The sequence below is a fragment of the Bremia lactucae genome, assembly GCF_004359215.1.
Source record: "Bremia lactucae strain SF5 chromosome Unknown BlacSF5_NotPlaced_200_SHOA01000120.1_2678225bp, whole genome shotgun sequence".
In the NCBI taxonomy this organism is placed as follows: Eukaryota; Oomycota; class Peronosporomycetes; order Peronosporales; family Peronosporaceae; genus Bremia; species Bremia lactucae.
In genome coordinates, this window is record NW_027152213.1 from 1,838,852 (window position 1) to 1,863,884 (window position 25,033).

Below are 25,033 nucleotides of genomic sequence, written 5' to 3' on the forward strand. Positions count from 1 at the left end.
AGTGAGCAATTCGTCTCCAATGGCTTATAGACCAATCAGAAGCTCTTAAATGATTGTCACACGACAAAAATGCGAGTACCGCTAGTGCTAAGTGTCGTAGTCACTTGTGGGGCACTGGGCTTTCTTTTCTATCGTTATGGCTGGCAGAATTCCAGCAACTACACAAAATCTTCTAAGCGATCGCGTCGTCGAGATTTTTTGCGCTTAAAACGCTGCCGTCGAAGAAATGAGCGACTGAAAGCCAAGAAACTGGAAGAAAGTCAAATTTGGGCACTTAAACAAGCCACGCTGACTTCGGAGGAAAAACATGAAAAAAGGGAGCGAATTTGTATGCAGCGAGTGGAGCAATATGTAAGCTTGTAACGTAATCGGCGCATTTGCTATGATACACGACTAGCAAATTCTTGCTTTTTAATGCAGCAAAAGCTTGAAGAGGGACAGTCAAGTAGCGTCCGGGTGGTTGTCGATTTGGCCTTTGCACCTTACGAAACAGTTAGGGTATGATTTTGGCTTCGCACAATTTGTGAATAACTAAGTTGACAGAAGCATTATTATCATAAATCTAGGAGCGTCACAGCCTATTTAAGCAGTTGGGAGGAGTGTACGGATACTTGAAGACCTGTCCACTGGACAGGCTGATATCGCTGACTCTTGTCTCGTGTACCCAAGACATTGCCGACATCAGTGCTCAGCATGGAGTCCCAAGTTGGAAGGCTTGTGTTACTTGAAACATGCTGAAAATAACTTCTTAGATTGTATTGCTGACAATCTTGTGTGGAAATTACAGATCAAACAACAGGAAAAATCGATCGAGCAACTTTACAACACTCATGAGGTTGTTTACCTATCCCCTGATTCGGATTATGTGCTGGAGAAACTCGATTTAGCTTGCATTTATGTCGTCGGTGGAATCGTTGATCGCTCCGTTCGCAAGGTGTGACAAACTCATGATTGTGTTATGCCCTCCTCACTTTAAGGATGCTTGCAATTTATTAGAGCGAAACGATAAGTAAAGCAACTGCATGTGGTTTTCGAACTGCGCGATTACCGCTCCAAGAGCATCTTGAATTTGTGCGAACTCACATTCTAAATATCGACTCGGTTCTCATCGCTTTAAATGAGTTTGCAAATCATGGAAACTGGGAGCGAGCATTTATGCGAGCTATTCCACAACGAATTACATGCAAGAAAAGAAGACAGAGTATGCATGCAATGAAACGAGAGCCATTGTGAATATAATCGTGTATTTTGGCTACTACTGCTCTCTAGTAATCGCTTCCGATCCAGCAATAGCGGTTGACATCGTGGTTGCAGTCGTGGCTGTCACTGTTGCAGCAGTGTTTTTCTAATTAATTCCTTGACCAGCTCGTTGAGCGACCGTCGTGTTGTCCGCATCAATTGATTGACAGTGCGTGATGGCATATAAAAGCTTGTCATGCATGACCTCTTTGCATGTATAGGCGGGCAGATCAATTGAAAAGAAACCTTGTATAGCAGTTTAAACCTGATTAGTGATACTAACTTTAAGATTGAAAGCGACAATGTGCGTACACGTATGGGCGAGAGGTAGGTACATGTCAGCCCGTCCTGCAGCTTTGGGTAATCCTGCAATCTTAAAGTCCTGTGTAAAATCTGCTGCATGCGTCGGCAAGCGCGATCGGCCCCTGTTATTAAAAACAAACCATCTTAGAATTGCAAGAAATCTCAAGTCTAGAGCACAATCTTACCAGACAAATCGCAGAAATGACGATTTCTGTTCCTCGGTAAAGTTTGTCAAAACGTCCCAAAAGTAGCCAATATGTGGATCAGTGGCGTGGCACCCATCGCCGTATATGGTCCGTCGTTGTAAAAGTGCCACATCCACGGAGGCTTTTCCGCATACCAAAGTCCGAAGCTCATGCCACGACAGAATACCAAGCGTTGGTACTGGAAGGATTGTTGCCATTCCGCGAACAATGTCCTCACAGACGGGTGCAAACTCAGTCAAGCGATACGATTCGACTGCACGTGCATAGTCATCGCGATCATTCCACGTGACGTGCAGGTGCTTTCCACCCGGCACGAGCTGTACTGTTTCTCGTGCACTTGACAAGACTGTAAAGTTTGCATCGACAATCTCTTCAAACATGGCTTCAGTGATACCATGCGAATCCAAATTGGCAATCGTATCCATAACTTGGAAACATCCGTCATGTATAGCTTCAATATCATGACGTTCCACTTGTTGCCCAACTAGTGATTTCCATACTGCTGACGGGAGATTCAGATCGAGAGGAGTTTTTGTTCGGATGGCCACACCTGCCAACTTGCCAAGGAATTCGGCCATCTGAACACGCCGCGCGCTCGTGCGCAAGTTTGCGTTGGGCACGAAAAGCTCACGGTTCTCCCCCATACTCATTAATGCGTTTGGACATGGTCGAAGAAGAGGCAATAACGGTTTAATAGTCTGAAGCTCAGAGCTCAGATGCGCTAAGCATTCACGGTACAAGCCCCCAAAATCGTCCCCAAACTCGCCTAAAAATTGAACCTTGAAGGCTCGGTCGGCTCCTCGTAAGAGTGCCGGTTGTAGTCCATGAAGCTGCGTAAATGTTTGGGCAAAGACACTATCCCGTTCGCCAGCTTCACTAGCCAGTGCATCTCCACGCTCAGACAGCTCCAAAGCGTCATGAGCACGAGTGCGGTCGACCTCAATTTCTGGGCGAGCTGCAGCTGGTGCCTGCTGTTCTCGTAAAACGCCGAGCCACCACGCAAGTTTTACATGCTGAAAGACGAGACCCCGCAGCGTACGTGCACCTCGTGCTAATAGAGACTGCTCATCCGAGGCCGAAAAATCGATAAAGGCCAGTGACGTTTGCAATCGGCAATTAAAGTTTCTCAAGACTAGAAAGCGACGTTGGAGGGCTTCAAGGGGAACGCCACGTAGCACTGGAAAAGCATGAATCTGCGCTTCAGTAAGAACGAACTCTTCTGGAGTCATGCGAAGCGGGTCACAGCTCTGCAAAGCCTCGGCACGTGCTTCACAAATCTCATTAACTAGCTGCACCAATGCACGATCACGGGCATCGTTGAATATGTGCTGCGACGCATGTAGACGATGTAACTTGGCTTCGTATTTAATTGCTAGTAATCGGCGGCCAGTAATTGAGTATTCAGGGACTGCTGTTAAAGCGATACCCCACCTTGCGTCCCCATTCGACGGTTTGAAATAGGTCGTTGCAGCTTCTTTATAAGTAAAATCTTCCGCTGGTGAAATAGCATCAGTAATTTGTTCCATAGGTGGCGGTGGCGGTATAACAGCTGCATCATTCGCGTCGCCGCTTTCTGCATTTTCAAATGAAGCCAATACCTGTTCATGCATTAGTAGACGCTGTCGAGTACGACGAGCCAATGCTACATTTTCGTCACGAATTAGTGTTTCGAGCGTGTCGGCATTGGCAAGAATGAAATCGGCCGCCTGCTCCGGATTGTCATTACACTGGCGCAGAGCAAAAACACACCATTCCATCGGAAATCCCATTTCTCTAAGAAAAATGGCCGATTCCATACGAAAATTTGGAACCGAGTCATCGTCGACGCCCGCGTCACTACCTGCATAGCCTTCAAGCTCTTCTTCATCCTCACTATAGTAAGAATCGTCTTCGCTTGCTAGTCCACTTTCAGTCCGAAGAAGCCCTTGCTCCAGTCCTCCATTTTCTACGCGATGACCACCAATCAGCTCAATTGAGTCGCGTTGATTGTACAGTGCGAACGCTGGATAAAATATGCCTTCAAGTTTGGGGCCTGTCCCGCCCGGACCAAATGCTACACCCAGGTCTCTACCGTTTAGGGTATAAGAAAGCGTGCCTCGACGTAGATCTAACGTTAGTCGGATTATATCCCCCGTCTTGAATTTGTCCCCGTAAGTACCGCGTTGTTTACTGCCGTTATGCCAGAGTGCGCGATTGCCTATCCAGCCCCATCCTCGACTATCCTTGCCCAAGTAAGAGTCCAGCCGTACGTCTCGGCGCGCGATACCCAAGAAGATATTCGAGCTAGCAGTCACGAACGCAATACAAACCTCCCAAATGTGTACTCCGCAATCAAATCTAGCGACGCCAATAGCTGTTTGCCAGCCTTTGTCTCGCACAAGTGACATTCTCGTATCCCGCATTTCAAGCTTTAGATAAGGTCCTTTGCGCACACGGTCCACGCGACACTGAAAGTTTGATTGAACGGGAAATCGCCACACAAAACTATCGCCAATAACCGTGACTTCCTGACCGCCGCACGCTCCTGTAAATGCTCGTAATTCGACTTCTCCCAATGTTGCTTCCACCAGATCTCCGTCCATACTTCCACCTTGTACAATCTGCAAGCAATGTGAGCTGGCCGTATCACTTTGGACATCGAGATGAACTCGAATACTTGTAGCTAGCGGGATTTTTACCAAAGACTCTTGAAACTCCATATCGTACGGATGAGAGCTCTCCACTCGGATACAAGCATCTTCCGAGATTCGGGACAAAAAAGTATCAGCAGAAAGCATGAATTCATCAGGCAGCTGCGACTCTAAAACAGAATTTACACTAAACTCGTCACCAACTGTTACTTCGTTCAGTCTCGCTGGATTCATTAAAGCTTTCATCACACCGTAAACTTGACTCAATGGTTCAAACCATTCAAACGCACTCATGATATTATTGCACTCAAACGAACAGAACCGATAGCTGAAATTGGCATGTTTAGCTGGTTTTGTTGTAGTTGTACCCAAGTTGACCAGCAATTTGCAGTCTGAATTAATGGAAATTGTTGGATGTAGCTGGTGTGGACGTGAAATACTCGAAAATGCCGTGCCGAACAACTGGCCGTTTTTACAGATAAATAATTCTTGCGTACCGAGGCACAACCCACAGCCAATGATATCGCCTGAAGCAATAGTACTAGTACTAGCCGATTCCACCCATCGCCAGCGATCGACCTTTGGATCATCAGCACAACGAATCTGACCGCTTGCTGGGGCAAACGCATAGGATCGAGAGCCGTCCACATTGCTACCCACAGGCACACCCTCTAACGGGAAAGATAATGACGAAAATCCCAGAGCAAACATATTTCTAAAAGTCGTAGTGGTATTCCACTCGACTACGGTGACTTCAAAGTACACAATTTCAGCCTTCACTTTGTCCCGCATTGTCATAATGAGAGCAGGTGTATGCTCAAAGCGACACGACCATACGTCTTCAAGTGGCAAATCCGGTCCAGCATTTGAACCATTTGTGTTATGTTTTGCAATATAATTAATTTCAAATTTGCGTTCTTTCCCAGCGAGTTGACGTGTCACCTTCATCTTTGACGAGTGACTTACGACCATGTCTTGAGCCGGCTGTTTAAAAAAGTGAAACCGATAAGGCAAGCTTACATTTGTCTCGCCATCTTGATCCGAGCACGCAACAAGATCCTGTATTTGCTGTTTACGTTGTTGATCTTCTACAGTTAACATTAACTCGATAAATGCTTGGAGCAGACCAGGTAGCGTAAAGCAAGTATCTTGGTCTTGACTAAGGGCAATGATCTTTGAACGACAGTACAGAAGCGAGGACTTGTCATACCAGACAGTACCGCGTTGAACAACGGTAATTAGAGCTCGCAAAAGTGCGACGGCAGCTTTCCCGCTCGACGCTTGGTTTTCACATAAAACCTGTCGTATTAATGCAAAAATTGCTGCAGGTAGTTCTGAACGCAATTGAGTCAAACTCGATGCCTTTTCTTGCAATGTCGTTCTTAATTGTTGCTGGTAGCAAAGTAAAGCTTCGAGACATGTCAGTACGTTGTCAACACTTATAGGACCGCAGAGAACCCGATCGTCATCTGTGAGATCCAGCCCATATGCTGCGAGCTCATTTTCGCTTGTATCGTTCAGCTTGACGACAGGAAGGAGAAGGCCACAGCCAAATTCCAAGCTACTCGCCCAAAGCGAAGTCTTAACGATCACATCATTAGCAATAAAATTCATTGATTGATTTTTGCCTTTGTAATCAAGTTCAGACGCTTCGGCATCATCAAGCTCTCGAACTGGCCTTGAATCTTTTCGCTCATTTTTAATTACAGTTGAATGCTCGATGTCTCCACCACCAGTCGATGAAAGCGATGTTGCACACCATACACAACTCAGAGATTTGAGACGTTTCACTAGGTCTTCACGGACGCAACATGTCCACGATATATCAGGAGGTTTAAATGGGTCTTCTTTACTTCCAGCGATACAACCCAAGGCCGCATATCCCGACGGAGCCACAGGCCACCAAATGGACCGAAGCTGCTTGCGCTGGAAATCAGGATAACTATCGGCATTGCGGGGCAATCCTTTTCCACTAATATCCATCCGATCATATCGAACGGGAGGAGCAAGTAGCCCATCTTGTTGATAATCAGAAATCAAAAGCATAGGTGCATCTGGCGCGCCAATTCCGCTTTTTGCCACATCACCTAGACCAAACCAAGTTATACTAGAATTTAAAGCTGGTGGCCCTTTTGGACGCCACAAAGTCACGGTAGAATCTGCTGTAGCCTTCATCCACTCGTAATCAGTGTTACCTTTAGTCGCTCCACGCTTTCGCCACTTGTGACGATGCTCTCGAAGGGGATCGGGAGTTGGAATACTCCACAGGCGCTCATAAGTATTCACGACAATGACTTGCAATCCACAAGAGAGTTGCAGTGGTCCTTTCGGGAAACTTCCATCGAGTTTTTGAGTGTTGAAACTGTCATAACTCCGTGCTACCGCGGGCACTGCATGTGTACGTGATATAATGTGTAAAATTGTATCGAACGTCAAATCTTCCAACGTATTTGAAGTGGTTTGGTCGTTTCTATCTTCTCCAGGGTGCGTCTTAACAGCGTTTTCGCTCTCGACAAGCAATTCAAAAAGTCGTGCCATTCCAGTCCACCCACTTCTTGAAGGTTGCTCCATCGCATCATCAATTGATCGTTGAAAGATCGATATATTTTGAGTCATACATAAATTTCGAGCCATCGTCTCGACTGGGGACTGCATCATCACGTTTTCGACCATTCGAGAAAGAATCTCTTGCATTTTACCACTCGTACATGAAATTGTTTGCTGATGCAGTGCCGAGGCAGCCTCGTGCGATACACTTGTGTTAGCATGACCTGGGGCATATAGAGCCGATATTAATGGACGAAGTACGAGAAGATTTGACAAGTCTTGCAGTGGTACTTCTTCGGTTTGTGATGCGGTTTTTAAAAGTCTGACAATCTGAAGAACAATCTGCCGTGCGTGAATGGCAGCAAGGCGTTTGGACAATACTCCAGATTCGAGTTCAACTTCGAATGCATTCATTTGCCGAACATCATCGTCAAAACTGCTGTTACATTCGCTCCAGAGGGTCAAATTAGATCTGAATGAGGTTGTCTTCATATTTGCATATTCTTTGACGTGGGGTCGAACAGGGCTTTTTAGACGCTGTGGCACTGATGGGCATAGTGCACTCGACTCGAGTAAAGCATAGCTGGGGTTATCATCGATCATACTTTGATAACCAGCACTTGGCTTTCTTCCATTCTGATCGTCGTAAACACCGAGCGCATCGTAATGTCGCGACGATTCCAAATCCCCTTCTTTGCTTGATAAAATATAGCGCAAGGCATCGCTCACATCATTATTAGCCTGGTGAAAGGCTTTAGCACATACGGATTCACTTCGTCCAAGAATTCGTGCTAAGTGACGCACAACGATTGCAAAATTGCGCTACAATGCAGAAAAGCAAGAGAGAACATTAATGCAACTGGCAAGAATGCGAAGGAATTTACGCACCGAATTCGAACTGCGGCTTTGTAAAAGTGCAGCAAAAGCCTCTTCTATCTTGCCGGATGAAATTCGAAGGGCTTCTTCACATTCAATTACGCTGACAACCAGTTGAGCGTCCTGGGCCCGTGCGTGGAGACGGAACGCAAGGGCTTGCATCTCTTGGACTGCAAGTGATTCATTCTGTGGAAACAAAGAGAGTTCATTAACCCGTGATGATGCAAAGCACAGCTGTAATGATGGACTTACCGATTGACAGATCAAACCCAAACAATCTATTCGCGTCTTCGGGAGCTTGTCTGGGCGGCTATTACTCATTCGTTGCAACAAGGACTCGCGATTGACACTGTCACGGCCTAGAGAAATACGGAGCATCGATCCCACATTACCCGATGAAGATCGAGGAGAAAATAATCCTGCAGAATTATTTGGAGAAGAGCTTTCACGCTGTTGATGCGAGGCAGGAGAGAGGATACCAGATGGAATTGTGGAGGCAAATACACTGGAAGAAGGAAGTCTGGCAACGGGAGTACCAGGAGGTTGAAGAAGCGAAGACCGAGGAGAATTGTAGCCGCCAGGTCGAGGCGAATCGACAGCAGGATTTGGCGACACGATAGCTCGAGGAACATCACTTTCTGCTATGGACGTAATGACGCGTAAACTTTGAGTGAGAGTATCTCGTCTCCGGCCATTTCCAAGGCCTTCGGTTGCGGCAGAATGACCACTTCCACGATTTTGTATTTCTGCGGGGCTACGGGGCAAGAATGCAGGAAAAGTGACCTGGGATAGCTGGTATTCTTGACCAGGAACCATAATATTAAGGTCTTCAGAATTTTGTGTTGTGTATATATCAGACAGCGGCATTTGACGCCCTACACTAGCAGCAGTCCGAGCTTGAAACTCGTACGTCACTAAGCCCCCTCGCGACAGTATCAAGGAAATGCGAGATCCCGTCGTAATGGGTGCACTAGATCCATGAATGCGCACACCATCGACAATTGTACCATTCTTACTGAAGTCTTGCAGCTCAAACCGTGCTTCTTCAAGCTCCATTCCATTTCTTAAACGACGCAAGTGAAAATGGCGGCCACTAACACTGCGATCATTTACTAAGAGATCACAGGCATCGGCAGCGCGGCCAACACGGACAATTGACGCCGTGAGAGGAAATGGCTTGTAGTCGATAGCTGAATGCCCAGATGTTCCAATTGAATGTTCACTATCCGTCAACGGCGGAAGTGGAATTAGTACGCCCCAAGTACCAAACGGTAGGACACTTTCATCGCCTAAAAGATCCGATTGCTGTCGCTGAATACCATTTTTCACCGGCGAAGTATGTCCCACTTTCTGTCGAGGTGACTGAATAGCACCCATTTCCCAACTTAAAACGTTTTCACCAGTCAACTTCGCTACCACTTGGTGGCAAATATTTAGCTCATATTGATCTAATGCCGAATTAAGAATTTCCTCGGTCTCCAAGAAAACCTGGCGCTGTTTGACACACATCCATCGTTTTTGTAGATTCGTTGCTGTTTCAAGACTTGAGGATTTTAATTTGCTCGCCCGCGCAATGCAATTTTCGGACGAGATTAATGTGGCCAAATTCGATACGAATTGAGAGTCAATACTTGATAGGGTCAAACTCAGGGACGACATTTGCATTAATAACGACGCAATAGCTTTTGCAGCTCGCCACTGAATTTGCTGCTTGTACGCTATCAAGTGGTTGCGCAAAGTTTGATTGGCGGATCTATTGTTAGGCTGTTCGAGGTCGCAGTGGGTAGCATCTTCATCGTAATCCGAAGAGCTCTTTGCTATGAGCGAAGATAAAGTGATGAGAATATTGTCAAAATCGTCAAACATGTGAATCATTGGAGGAATGCGTTCCACGACATGAAGTTTAGACAATGAAAACATTTGCGAGCTTAACTTAGCTGGAATTAAAGGGGACACGGGGTCGTCAACACTGACCGTCACGACAACTTTAGCGAGTAAATTGGCTGTTTGTGGGTCCCTCGTAATACCTGAGAGCACACCAAACCGAATCGGTCCTTGTTCTTCAATCGCGACAAATCCACCTTCCCGAAATCCTTCCACATGGCCACCAACGATACAAATTGTAGCGACAAATATTGCTAGTTTATCAAGAGCCTCCTTTGCCTTTTGCCATGGCAACAATGATCGTTTATCTCGCATTGTTACATCCACGTCATCTACCGTGTTCTTGATGTCCTCGTCAATTTCAGGCGATGCTATTGTAGACTCTGCGTTTCTTACTGCTACAGCTTCATTCACATTATATAGTCCAAATCGTACAGCCACTGAAGCAAAACTGTCAACTTTCTCCACGTTCGTATAGTATGTGCAAACAGTTTCCAGCAACTGTTCAACGCTATCAGATAATTTGAACCCTCGGCTAAGTGCAGCATTAATTGCGACTTTCCACGTTGGGTATAGAGTAAGATACCGAAGCAATGCCACAATTTCGGCTGCCTTTGCGTCAGCAATGTGCGTCTTTTCTAGCTCAAGCTGTTGCATGTTCGCAATTTCGACCTCCGTTGCCATTGCAATTCCTTTTTGACAGCAAACAGAGTGGTACAAAGCCGCAGTTGAACACTCTGAACCCAAATCCTGCGAGCAAATACGCGGGCGTTTCACTAGTGGAAGCCCCACAAGTGTCATTAACATGGTGACTATGTCGATTGAAATTCCTGAGGCGCGCTCTTGAGATCGGTATATCCTATTAAGAGCCGATACAGAGTGGTGTGGAAATACCAGCATGGCGAGTTTAATGCACATAAATGCCGTCGCAATGTCACAAGAATCAATACCACGAATGACGTGAGAAGTTATGTCGGAATTCGCCGCGACAATTGAGCCAACTTTTGTGTTCGCAGAACCACATTTAAGAAGGACACTTGAAAGCTGGTTTTTGTAATAATGGCCCGGACTCGTTTCCAAAAGCATATCGTTAGACGTTGGAGAAGCCACTTTAAAACCAAAATGCTGAAAAAGGCACACACAAAGCCGTTTTACCGAGATGCTGCCACCAATTCTCGCCGACATTGTTTCCGTCACAGCCGTGTGTGTATTACCATGTGATGTGTCTTTATGGAACAAAGCCATGTTCTCCAGCAAAAAGTTAATCATCGTGGCCAGAATAGGATTGACACAGCCAGCTGACCGGTCCCTGGTCTTGTCATCAGCATCTTGTAGCGATCGATACATTAACGCACGAGTCATTGCCCATCCAGCAGCATGCAATTTTAAGAGCGGCACCTTGCGGCAACTAAATTTTCGCTTGACTTGTAAAGGTGCACGTTTGGACCTTGACTTTAGTTTGTAATTGGCATCGATTTCTTCCATCAGCGAAAGGAACAAACAATCGTAATTTTCGATCAAGCTATCCTCTGGTAAATGTTGGGTTTGCTTTGTCTTATCATGTGCGCCCTCTCGTTGATGATTTTCATCGGAGCAGCCAATTAGGATATATGAGCTATAAAACCCCGCAGCAATTTTAACCGCTTCAACATTAACCAATGCATTGGACGGGACAGGTAAGGGCAAATCAGCAGATGCAAGCGTTCTTGGTCCAGTTCCTAATTGACCCTTGTTGTTTCGCCCAAAGGCCATCACTCGCCCATTCGCTTTTAAAATAAGTGTGTGATAGCAACCGCAGGATGCGGATATAATTTTGGTGGACAATGGCAATGGGACAAGCTGAGCAGTCTGTTTATGGTCTTTGCTACCAATTCCCAATTGACCATAGTCATTCCGTCCCCATGTTACGAGCTTTCCTTGGTCACTAATTGTTACAGTATGATAATAGCCACAATTCACGTCTTTAATTTTTATATCATCTTCACCGAATGATATTTTGACCAAAGTAGGTAACTGAATATTGCGGGTATGTCCAAGGCCTAATTGTCCGTAATCATTCTTTCCAAATGAATACACGTCACCATTCCGTGTGCTCACAATTGTATGGTACAAGCCACACGCGACCTTTGTGACAAATTGACTTGATAATGAGTCAACGAATTGAGGAGTAGATTGATGTTGAGTATGGTTTAGACCTAATTGGCCACAATCATTCATTCCAAACATCAATAATTCTCCATTACTGGAGATGACTGCGCTATGGTGGTAGCTCACCGCAGCGGTAGTGATTAAATATTTGTCACGCAGACTTTCAATTTTACGAGGAGTATGGCTCTTTGATAGTGTTAATCCGAGCCCCAATTGACCACGATCATTGTATCCCCACGAGTAGACGGTACCTTCCGTAGTAACAGCAAGCATGTGCTCGCAGCCATTAGCAGCAGCGACCAGACGAATCGAAATGCCATTTAATGCGCGTACAGGTGTGGCCATAATTACGCGCTCTTCAAATGTTCCAATTCCGCATTGGCCACTTTTATTAAGACCACAAGTAAGCACACGACCATCTTTCATGACGACAGCAAGGACTTCATTACCTCCTACGATATCCCGAATTGCTTTCGCTGAAAAGTGAGGCACGCGTTCTAGTTGACTTGAAGAATTACAATGCCCCAAGCAAAGTTCTCCATAATTATTTTGCCCACAGGAAAACAGTTCGCACTGCTCGAAGCTCGAGTCACTAAAAAATATATCAGATAGACTATTTTGTTGTTGTGTAGCAACATTGACAGTCTCTGACTGAATCAAGCCGTCGCAAAACGCTTCTATCTTTTCAGTCCACGATCGTCGGGTAGGACAAAGCAACGTCTCTAAATTCAATGTATCACCTTGAGAGCTGCCAGCAAAACTAGCGTAATATTTACAATTAACGTCACCTCGATTATCGTCGTAGCACGCGACACATAGCTTGTTACGATTTTCTTCTTGTCCGTAATAGAACATTCCAGCCTTGAATGATATATTACATTCGTCACAACAGTACGACTTACCTACCATATTATCACTGGCAATAGCAGTACCACAATACGCCGGTCCGTTTTCAACATTAAATAGACCAAAGAATCCAATATATCCAATATCAATATTAGTTCCTGCGGAAGGACAGATCGCTTTGACGAGAATGTACCGACCAATAACCGGATATGCCAGTTGTTTGGAAACATTAGCACCACTGCCGTCAAGTACGATAAAAGCAACCGGCAGACTTTCATCGCGAGAGCAGAATCCATTACACGGAGGAAATGGCAGAGCTGCAAATTGCTCTGGGGTCATATTGTCAGCTTCCTGATAGGTCATTGGATCTGGAATATTACTTGTGATGAAGATTGCAGCATACTGAAGTGGACTTGAGTATCCTTGTCTAGGCCCTCGTATTGTGACAGAAGCAATACACATAGGAGTATCAATTGCATGTTTAAGTACTAAGTTGACGTTTGATCCTTTTGTGGTACTGTACACCGTTGTATCGTCCAAAAGGCAATTGCGTGCAGCATGAGAAGTGCTTAACTCTTCACCATCACATGCGTGCACTCGAAGATCCAAGCGCTTACCCAGATGAGCCTCGTCTGAAAGAAATTGACATTTTGACGCTGGGCAATTAACAGGACTCGGTAGATCGAAACGAGAGCAAGGATTAAAGCTCACATCAAAGACCGTGCCATTGCAAAGAACAGACACGGCAGGAAACAGCGGTTTGCTGACTGTTGCGAGATCTAATTGACATGCTCTTGGTTTCATGCTCTCAGAGTACAGAGTTATCGATGCATTTTCAAGATCAAACAAAACGCCGAAAACGCCGCATTCTACCACTTCCTCTTCGTGCTGGAATGTCACGTTCAGCTTGTGCTTTAGCGGCGCTTCAAAATTTACCGGGTCACAACCAATAATTCCAAAGTGAAGGATGGAAATTCCATCTTTTCCTGCTGCTATTACTCGTACTTCAATAAAAATGCTTTCCTTGTCGAAGCCCTGACTTGCAGCAATTGTCTCAAAAGAGTTGTCGATCGAGCAATAGGTGCCAGCAATGACCGTTGTTCCATTTGGTCCGACCTCAAGATGCTTTCCCTTACGCTTTCTATTCCAGCTAATAGTCGCTTCATTCGGAGGGATGGCAATAAGTCCACCAGTAATATTAGGAGTTGCCAAGGAATTGGCTGAGGTCGCATGCCAGATCTTCGGCGGAACTCTTGCGGTGAGGTTCCAATGCACGCTTGCAGATTTCATTCCAATCGATGGAAAGATACCACATCCGACAACATCCAATGAAGTGAAGGTGGCAACATGGCACCGACTTGCACCATTGAAGAACTCAACTTGCCGCTTCTCACAATTCAATACGACTCCAAGAACATCCGGATATTGCCATGAAATGCCTGCTGAACCAAATATATTTTTGCTAGTTCCTTCCTGATACAAGAAGATACCGCATAGACTTGAATCACCGGGAACGTATGTGTTCAGATCTGCTGTTCCAAAAGTGATTCCAACAAAAATAGGAGTATCACCAAGCGTATGAATCGATACCTCCCAGTACCAACGACCACGGTAAAAACATCTATCTAACACAACAAGACCGCCATTTCCCGATCTACTGTGTAAGCTCTGTGTTGCATCATAGTCATAATGGGCGACCTTAACTTTACCAAGGTCAGTCCCAAATGTAAGGTTTCGCGAGCATTTAATGCTTAAATCCCTTAATCCTATCGATGCGGGAAGAATAACATATGTCTCGACACTTTCAGTATCAGCATCGATTGAATTAGATTCCTCGTACTGAATAAATCTTTGCCACCCCCTCCAGCTTATAAGCTCCATTAATAGTGGCATTAATTTGGTACGCTGCAAATAATCCCAATCTTGGCCTTGGTAAGGCAGGCAGCACACTTCCAGTACAATAAGCACTTCTTTCACAGAATCAGGAATCGAAATGATCGAGTTGTTCGTGCTTACCAATCCACCACCAATTCTAGTGTCTATGAGTTGTAGTATTTGATGCAAGTATTCCATTGACGACTCAAGAAGTAGAGACATTAGATGAAAAAATTCTCGTTTGATTGCGTCGGAAAGGCGTGGTCCAGCAAACTCTAAATTAACTAGATAGTGAACTTTCACCGTTGAAATATGTCCAGATGACATTTGATTGGAGGGTCTACTGGTCGCATGAACACGCTTGAACGCCCATGATAGCATTGCAATCACGTGAACCCGTGAGTTGGAAATTATTTGCTCGCTTTGAAGCAACCGAGAAAACGTTTGAATTCCTTGAAGTCGCATTGTTGCACGCTTTTGATGGGCAAGTAATGTGTCTAGCATCTGGTCTTCCGAATGTCGAGTTGAACCTTGAACGTTACGACTTGTTTCATCCGAGTGTTGAAGAAACAAGAATATGTCTAAATTTATCTGTACATCTTCTTCTTCCATCATTTCCATTGACTTTGTTTCCATAAGTTTATCTAACTGTCGAGTATAGCGCTTTTGCTCCTGTTTGATGACAACTGATTCATCCTTTGGGGACTTACCGAAATCTAAGACACGTGTTGAATTAAGCATAAGGCACGCGAAGTCATAAAGAATTCTTACCGTAATGCGATGCCATCGAGATTCCAGGAAGGATTTTTAAGGGAGATGACGCTGGTGATGTCGATTGAATCGGTACAGCTGCCAATTGCAGTAGTACAAGCGCCCTTCGGATAATTGGCTCACAAACAGCGTTGTATAGAGCTTGCTGTCGGTCCTTCGCCTCCATATTCGCGGACAATATACTAGGAGCTCCGGTCTCACTACAATAATCACATAAATACATGCAAAAAAATTAACAATTAACTACTAGCTTACCTGTACGCTGCAGCCAATTTCTGCTGTTCCCGTACAATCCTGAGTTGTAAAGAACATGCGCATTTTGTCATTCATCGGCACAATTTTACAATACACAATAGAAGGCATTACCAGCGCCGTAGCTGAAGCGCAGCCTTCCAGGCATTAACAACCGTTTCTGCTAACGTCCCTTGATCCGAAATTGGATCTGTCGTGTACGAAATGTTCGTATGCTTTAAAAGAGCCGCAAACGCTGCACGAACAGCCCGGTCTACTGCCTCGTGGCCACCACTTTTCTCCAAACTAGCCTCAATACTATCCTGTCTTCTCAGCTTCACAAATCGAAGTTGAGGATTTAACTTGGATTCAGGATCCAGTGCACATCGTACTTTATCCAAAAGTTTCTTTCCATTGCCAACGTTATCAATCACTTGTTGCAAAAGAATCTCGTTACGATTCACAACATTGTGGTTTGATGGTACATTGATATCGTCGTTTGATACCATATCAGACCGAGGTTCTTCTAATCCACCTTGAAAGAGTGGCGAATTTAACCAGCGGTCTTTCACAAATACACTGTTCGATTCATCACCAAGTAGCAAAGCAGCAGCATAATGACTTCCGACCCAAGAGAGCACTTTGTGCAGGTCAATTAGCCACTCGTGACTTTGCTCCATACTTATGACGCTTCCCTTTGTGATTGAATGTTGCGGTTGCGGCGATAGATGTGACACTTTGTTCCTGCCCATGTCATTGACCGATTCATCATTGATAGGATATATATGTTGCGATAAAATTGTTCGACTAGGACCAAACGAGATTTTTCTAGAGTCGTACTCGAGCAAGGACTCTGGTTTCGCTGCGCCAACTTTGACGAGCAATGAATTAGACCCCAAAATCTTTGCTAAGTCTGCAGATATTCGTATTCGCCGAATCTCTACGCTGTTTGCCAACGCCTTTACTTTGCAGGATGTGAAATTTTGGACGCGGATAATCTTATCAAATACTTTTTGAAGAACCTGTCCATACGTGATGATGGGTTCGCTTCTTTGAATGAAGAGATATTGTGCAAATTCTTCGGAGATGTTTACGGGAGCTGTATCTACAAAATCCGTAACACCATTACAATAGATATCAGAAGAGACATTTTCAGGAACCCTGGTTGGTGGAGAAACGTTTTGCTTGATCACGACAAGTAGTATAGAATGAAGCCTTGTCAAAAGAGCTTCTATTTCAGGCCATACTGTTTTAAGCAATGCAGGAAGCGCCTCACGGACAGCGGGTAGAGACAAGGCACTCAGTATCACAAACGGTAACAGCTTTCCAGAGAAACTGTGCTGGAGGATGATAGGAACGACTTCACGCTGGTTGAGATTCATTCTCGAGCATTGATCCAGGCTCGAAACGAGGTATCTCACTAATAGTGTGCATACGGATTCTAGAATTCCCCAACTCTGATTAACAGAACATGCACACCAATAGATTGCAGCCCGTAGCAAGATGTTAAGACACTTAAATTCATGGCTCTTTTCAACAGCATCAAAGTTTTCCATGAGCTGTGTCATGTCCTTGGACATTTTCTCCATCGCTTTTTTCGTCTTACCCCACAAGGCATCTAAGAGTGTACCTATAAATTTAATGATACAAGCTGATACCGTCTCATCTGAGTCATTGTTAGCTTGGAAAAGCATATTCGGATCACAAAATAATTGAAAAAGCATTTTGGCTGAAGTGAAATACGGAAATAGTCTTGGTAGTATTAGTTTCTGGGATGGCGTCCATTCTGCTTCTGCAGTATTCGTATTCGCCATAAGACGATTCATAATTTGTATGCGATCTGACAACGATGGAAACATAGTAGGAAAACCATGGTAAATGGCCAATGCTGTTTCTTGTTTGACAGCTTGATAGAACCAAATTACTTCTTTAGACATGAATGCCGAGGGTACGTGATCTGCTAGGATAAATAGCGCTTTTTGGATCGAGTAAAGAACGCCGCCTTGATCCGTTGAGGAGGCTAAAAAGCCAATTTCAGTTGCGGCTAAGCAACTTCGTGAAAACTAGACAGAAAAAAATTTAATGCAAAACTCTATCACCATATCCCAATACCTGCACAGTAGTACGTACCTCGAAAAAGTTAAGCTTTAGCAGTCTGATAGTAACCAACAATGGGTATAATACGTAAGGAATTACATGGGTCGTGTCTAATTGCATATCTTGATTAAGTATGCCAAGGAATCGAGACATAATGTCGTCCAACAAGGCGTACAATGCTGAAAAAGTAGAAGCTTTCAAATCTATACACAGTGATCGGTATAAGCATCGTGACATTTGCACTGAGTCAGCATCTTCTGCTGGAATATCGTCGCTAGCCAATCGATCTAGATGAGCAAGTAGACAAATTGCAGAGTCTCGAGCCTCAGGTGTGCAATGCTGACTTGACGAATTCCCAACTTCACACCTTGAGCGTAGGACATTTAGAAAATTTCCTGCTTTGCTAGACGTCGACATACCGCTCGTCATTCCAAGATGATATGAGTCTGATATCGTGCCTTGATATATCCTGCAGACTTTGCTAAGAAGGAAGCGTTGTCCGTGAGCATGGATACGTCCCCCAAAAAGAAGTAACTCGCCAACATTACTTTTGAATGGCGCAGAATGACTCAAGGTAGGCAATGCTGTGATCGTACCCGCTCGGATATGTATTGCTGCTGAGCAACATCCGTCCATTTCTCCTTGCGTATCCATTTGAATTTGATTCCAGTGTTGTAATGAGACAGAATAGTACCACATATCACACAATAAAGTATTGACCTTGTTCACACCTCCAAATATCCAAATGCTTCCAGCGTCAGAGCACATGCTATACTGTACTCTACCCTCCGGTATCATATGCTGAAACTTTCGTTGAAATTTGCCCATTGATCCACTGCTTGCAACGTCTTTAGCCCCTTGAAACTGATCGTCATGACACAAATGCCATAGTCGATCAAATGTATTATACCGCCACAGATCTGATCGATACGACTCGTCACGATCCATTCCACCAAACAGGTACACACACTCGCCAATTACAGCAGAGGAGCATCCAAGTCGCGGCCCAGGATTTAGGGACATTGTGCTTGGGAGCTTAAACCATTTATAATCATCAACAGAGAGATGCCAAGCATCTCCGAGCACCTCGTTCTCGACCGACTTGCCACCATACATAAAGACGACAGAATTACGACGCACACTTACTACTGATGCGGTGTGGAAGGCACGTGATGGAGGCATGGACATATTTGAAGGCTGAATTAGAGCCCACGTTGGCAAAGAGCCGTCAGCATTCCTAATCGTCGAACACGTGTATAAATCCATGTGCCGTGAAGTAGCACAATTCTTTTCTCCACCAAGAACGAGAAGTTTGTCGCCTATTGCAACAACTTGATGGTGGCAAATTTCAATGGGGAAATCAGCCCACCTCTCCCACATTTTATTTAAAGTGTCGAATGCCCACACAAAATGGGTAGCTTCACTTGTTAAGTGTGGAGATCCCGTCTCATGAACGACTACCCCACCGACTACATATAATTTGCTTCCGACTAAGACGGAGGCAGATCCCTCCAAAGGCGGAGGCCGTGAGGATATGTTTTCATGTTTACCATCCTCAAGTACTTCAATTGCTGCACTACCTGCAGGTCTCTTAACTGCTCGCGAAATGCTTTCAAACTCGTGGCCAATAGTCGGAGGATAAGCAAAAGGCCGATGGCCTAAGTTTACGCGAATTATTTCGCCTCGTTCAAGACTGATACCTGGCATCAGACCAGACCGTTCGTCTTCGATAGAGCAATGAAGTTCTGAATAGGCTATACCTAGATTCACACCGTTCCGAAAGAAGGTCATTTCTTGTGTCATTAAGTCAAGCAAACAGCCGATGATATCACCAGCTCTCCACTTTTCTCCATACGATGAAGACCCGCTATTCCAACGTCGCTGGCGATTGCCATCGTACGACCACGAATGAGTATGGTCACCAACGCCTTCGCCCTGATCAGAATTTCCCTGAAAGTAGCCGTCAATCCAACCTACTTGAATAAGACCACTCGTCACCACTTCGACTTCGTAAAACCACGTGCCATGAGTTAACGACACACCCATGGTCGAAATGGAGCCAAAATTGCTAAGTCCCTCCATTTCGCCGGACTGGTCGATATCAACTCGACCGCAAATTGATATTATACACGAGTGGTCAAGCAGACTGGAATCCCCTTCATCATTCTCACGCTTTTGCTCAACAATCAATGACGTCGTATAAAAACCAGCCGCAACATCCACACATCGACGTGGATCTTTTATCGAACGAATTTTTAAGGGAACAGGGAGTAAGGCATCCGCGCTGCGCCGATTTCCAAGCTGTCCTTTATTATTTCGACCAAATACAAAGACTTGGCCTTCTTCAGACAGTAGCACTGTATGGTAGCATCCACAAGTAGCCCGTATCATCTTCGTATTGGCAGTTAAGGCCACGACATTCAGTGCATTCTGGTGAGTCTTGTTTCCAAGACCAAGCTGTCCATAATCGTTACGCCCACATGAAAAAGTTCGCCCATCTGTGGTGACTACCATGGAGTGATAGTAGCCACAAGCAACAAAGCACACTTTCTCATTTGGAAGACTTACGAAGGTGGCTACTTTTAAGAGACGATTGTGGCCCATGCCCAACTGTCCATAGTCATTCTTGCCACAAGCATATAGCCCTCCAGCTGCGGTGCAAATAATTGTGTGATACAATCCACAAGCTACCATGGCGACTTCCATACCCTCAAGGCTCTTAGCCAATTGAGGAGTCGACTGGTGTTGTGTATGATCGAGTCCAAGCTGTCCACAATCATTCATACCAAACGTATACAGCTCCCCTTTGTCCGTAATTACGGCACTGTGATGATAGCTTACAGCAGCGAATGTCACCAACTTGTTCTTTAGTGCTTCAATGAGCTTTGGAGCGTGAAGTTTCGTAGTCAGATTTTCATGGCCTAATTGGCCCCGATCATTATAGCCCCAAGAATACGCAAGCCCTGCGTCTGTCAAAGCAATCATATGTTCGCACCCATTGCTCGCGGCAATGTACTTTATCCGCTGAGAGCGTAAACTTTGTACAGGTCGAAGCATCACGACACGATCGTCAGAGTGGCCTTGACCGCACTGACCACTTTTATTAAGTCCGCATGTTAAAACGACACCATCATTTGTAAGTACCGCTAATGTTTCGTTGCCACTTGCCACTTGACGAATGTCTTTCCATCCACAGAGCGCTACACTAGTAAGCTGATGTCGCTCCACCTCATCCCCTATCCCAAGCTCTCCGTACGCATTCTGTCCACAGCTATAAAGCTCGCCAAACGCCTCGCATTTGCCGTACATGGGCTGCTCTTTAAGAGCTGCGAGTTTACAGAGAGTTGTATCAAGATTTACTTTGCTCGTGGTTGGCTGTTTCAGGAGCCATTGAACGACAAAAAGCATCGTTGCAAGCGAACCGCGAGTCAGCCCTACTTCTGCTAAGGTTTCGACCGTGCGAGCTTCAATGACTGCTTCTTCTTCTTCTATTGATCCATCCGTGGTAGGATCAAGGAGGTCATGTAAGCAATCACTTAACAGATTAAAGGCTGACGCTGCAGACTGGGCTAGATACATGCTGTCCGAGTAGGCAGAGGGCTTTAGAGACTTCAACGTATTTTTGACCATTTGGAGCGCTGTTTCATACTGAGCCGGGTCCTTCTTGCGGGTAGCCTTGAGCAGCATGACTACAAGATCCCAGCCCATAGTCATGGCACTTTGCGTCGGTTGTGGCAGCGGTGGCGGGGATACTTTGCGTAATGATAACGCCTGTTCCCTTGCCGCACCAAGTTGGTGTTCATACCGAGACTTTTCTTTCTTGGTCATTTGGTACAATGCCTGCAAATGTTTGACGTAGCTAGCCACGCGAGCGTCAAAAATACCTGGCATCGTCTCGCTCACCTCTCGGTTGGCGTGGCATTGTGAAGGGTCGTGTCCGTCTTGCGTCGGTAATCCTGCCAGCTGAGATATCAGCTGGAAGAGCTCATCCATCGAATCAACGGGACTCATTATATCATTCAATTCCTGTTTGAGGTTGCGCACTGCTAGGCTTTCGGATACTTCACTCTCTGTAAATAAAGCATAATTGTCGGATACGAACAGATAGATGTATGGTAGCTAATCTTACCTTTTGGTAGATACCTAAGTGCTGCACCAAATTCAAGGATTTTGTCCATAGTATCCTTTGTATCGTCCGTCACACTCGAGTCGCCGGGTTTAGGCACGTCACATAGCGGTGCATAAGGTGCTTGTAGCGGGCGCAGTTGCGTTCGGTCGGACGGCGATTCTATGACAGCAGATGGTTGCGATATGTGCTGCCCCATGGCACAGGTTTACTGTGTTTTGATTGTTACAAGTACTGTCCGCTTTTATTTGTGTCGACCGTGCAGCTCAACTCGATGAGTGTTAAACCTTGCGACTCTTCATTTAATTTCATATCTTGTGTGCGCCACGCAAACAAAGCCTCGCTCAGTAATGGTTTGCTAGATGGACGCCTTCTAATATGCTTCCTATTATCGTCGGACGCGGCGTGAGATTTCAATCTCAGCTGCGGAATGTACAACGGATGTGGGCCATCATAAATGATCTACGATTTGTTTTTATTTAGGAAGTTGCCATATTTTAAAAATTCCAACGAACCTATGTATTTTAGCTAATATTGTGTGGCCGAGAGTTCAACGATTGCTAGTGCAGTAAAAGTCATGTACGGAGCCTTCCAACAACGCCTCACTCGTATAATTTAAAATTGCTGGTCGTTCGTGACACGAGATAGACAATGTCGATCTGTTGTTTCGCTTGCACATTGTGCAACTTGAAAAATTTTGGTCACTATCTAGCGAAAACGTGATTTGGCATTTACAAAAGTACTATTTTAAGATTCGAGAAACAATGAGCATCTGTAATGGATTACGCCCGAGTTTTGGAAATGACAAAAGTAGTCTTAAAATAGTCTAAGGCGACAAAAACAATGTTTAAGTTTAAAGCGGAAAATGTCATCCTTTATGATCTACTGCGACAAGTCATGGCGCGTGTAGACATAGCCATCAATCTTAGATGGAATTTAAGAATGCACACCATGCAAACCTTTGCACAAAGCCGGAGACCTAAGATGCTCATTCGAAGAATTAATTATAGTCTGTTGGGAGTATAGGTTTTAAATCACTCATTGAAAAAAATAAATCAATATAAAAATTGGGGATTAGTTATAATAGTAAAATATTTTACACCCATAAAAAATCACGCTTTATTTAGCTTAAGCAAAAAATGAGAAAAGTTAAGAAAAGTTATAAAATCTGCATGAATTTTATGGCAAAAGATACCTCGCTAAGCTTAAGAGGCACGCCGAGGTGCCAGCTCCATATTTGAGCTTGCCGGCCGCCTCGCAGTATACTAGAAACAACTACAGCTTCTGAGCGAATAAGTCTCAAAATTTGTTTGGTTCACTTTCCTTATGAAACGGGGTGTCCCGTAAAAATATTTATTTTTTATAAGAAATAATGGAAATTGTTTCCTACTAAATAATGTATCAAAGAAGCATAAAAATAATTATCATTTAATAAATTTTACTTAAACTTTGGAATATAACTGTATGGAATATTGTAGCAACAAGACAACAGTTCTATTGATTGGTTGAATTAAGTTAAATAAGCCCCGCCTATCGCTGCTGGAAGCACGAATGAGCGGTAAGCAAGGGGTCGTAATACAAAGTTTTTTATTAATATATCAAAGTTAGTAGATAAAAAGATAGTTACGTAGGAACTTATATAAATTATACAAGTTTACTTTATCACCATACTAAGACTTATCAGCTACTTAAAACCTTCCTCAGCATTTTGTGTACGTGAAGTATGTGGAGGGACCTCACCTTCACTGTTATCAGTGCATGTTCACTAATACTGAGGCAGCACTGACGAAAGGTGCCCCGTTACACCTTATCGCTCCTGACATAATTGAAGGGAGGATGAGCACCTGCTTGGGGCCGTGGCCTTCAGGCCATTTTACGTTGAGACGAGTGTACTCAGCGGTCAGTGCATTTAACATGAAGCGATAAAAGTAGTGAATGTTGGCAGTAGCCTTCGCACTCAATTTGCGCGAGATGACTTGAAATTAGCCGTCTGATAGAGATACTCCACCGCTCCTGGTTCATTCTTTTCACGAAGGAAGACTAGGATAATAATGTTCCCTAAGTTTGATAGTATATTCACGGGTTGGGGTCTTATAGTGAGTTTGCTCGATGGCAGAATACATTACAAGCAGATTTTTAACCTAGGCGATCTCAAGACAAAGGTTCACACTATGTATCAAGCGCCGACAACTAATTATTAACGGGTGGTTTAAGAACGCTTTCTTTACTGTATTATAGGTGCAGTGATCCCTGCAATATATATTGCGTACTTTCCTGTCGGAATTATTTTTTGAGGTCCGGTACCGGACCACATTAAGGCGCTCGCATATATTAATAAGGTGGGAATAAACAACCCGATTTTGAAAAAGAGGCCTTCAACCAAGGGAGAAGCAATTAATTTGGTGATGGAATTGGGAGGCATTCCTACAAAAGTTTCATAGCGGAAGCTGACCGACATAAGGGCTGTACAAGCTCTAGCAGACTTCAGAAGGACGCATCTTCTTTTTATGCGTCAGGCGCGGCCATGCAATGACTTGCAGCTATGCAAAAAAGATGTATATTTAAGACGGGTAGACGAAATTTTTTTAATAAGAAACGTTGGTAGAAGGGTCTGCGCGCAAGACGCACGGCCGCGGATCGGCCTTTTTTTCGGAAAATTGAGAGCACTGAAGGGCTGGAGAGCCTACTGACGTGGAATTTGAAAGCGACTGGCGGACACGCTCGCTTAACGCTTGTGGAGTACGTGGAAGGCAGCTCACGACGCCGTCTATTCGTCGACGTCGTACATCAACATCGCACTGCTTCCTTCATGTCACGGCTTCCAGGTCGGTCCTGGAATCATTTCTTGCGCGACCTCAAGGCAGGTATAATTAATTAAGTGAGCTTCGTCACAAAGGAGGCTACGAACTGCATATTATCACTTGATGCGGACGAGTTTTCTCTACGTCATAAGGATGCTGATCCAAAGTCAGCGCGGGAAGAGCGATTCGCGGCTCAATATTTGGACGCTTAACGCGAATCTCGTAACCCAGCCTATCAAATTGTCTGCGAATACACAGACGTGTTTTTAGACAAGATCCAGGCTGACCTCACTGCGATCGGGGAGTTCAACACGAGATTGACCTCGTACCTGTGTCTGAATACTGTGTGACGCGGCAGAGGCCGCTGCTGCGCGATCAAGTCGAAGCGATTGACGATTTCTTTTAGGGCCGCCGCAAAGTCGGCCATGTGCGCGAGAGTGTGTCGCCCCATTC

General features: G+C 44.8%; 2 protein-coding genes across 2 annotated transcripts; one reads left to right on the forward strand and one right to left on the reverse strand.

Moving 5' to 3' along the window:
• Positions 1–69: 69 nt before the first annotated feature.
• On the forward strand, positions 70–1,562 carry CCR75_002143 (uncharacterized protein; the record flags this gene model as incomplete). Its single annotated transcript, XM_067960243.1, has 5 exons — positions 70–351; positions 421–498; positions 567–705; positions 753–934; positions 997–1,562. The coding sequence occupies 5 exons, from the start codon at positions 70–72 to the stop codon at positions 1,231–1,233; spliced, it is 918 nt and encodes a 305-aa protein (XP_067814537.1). The 3' UTR covers positions 1,234–1,562.
• On the reverse strand, positions 1,256–21,978 carry CCR75_002142 (uncharacterized protein; the record flags this gene model as incomplete). The annotated part of the gene is given in 11 exon segments (XM_067960242.1): positions 1,256–1,345; positions 1,363–1,521; positions 1,541–1,664; positions 1,728–7,747; positions 7,814–7,987; positions 8,054–15,270; positions 15,326–15,525; positions 15,581–15,619; positions 15,692–17,619; positions 17,687–21,723; positions 21,783–21,978. 11 exon segments carry the CDS (start codon positions 21,976–21,978, stop codon positions 1,256–1,258), a joined length of 20,184 nt encoding a protein of 6,727 aa, XP_067814559.1.
• Positions 21,979–25,033: the final 3,055 nt, after the last annotated feature.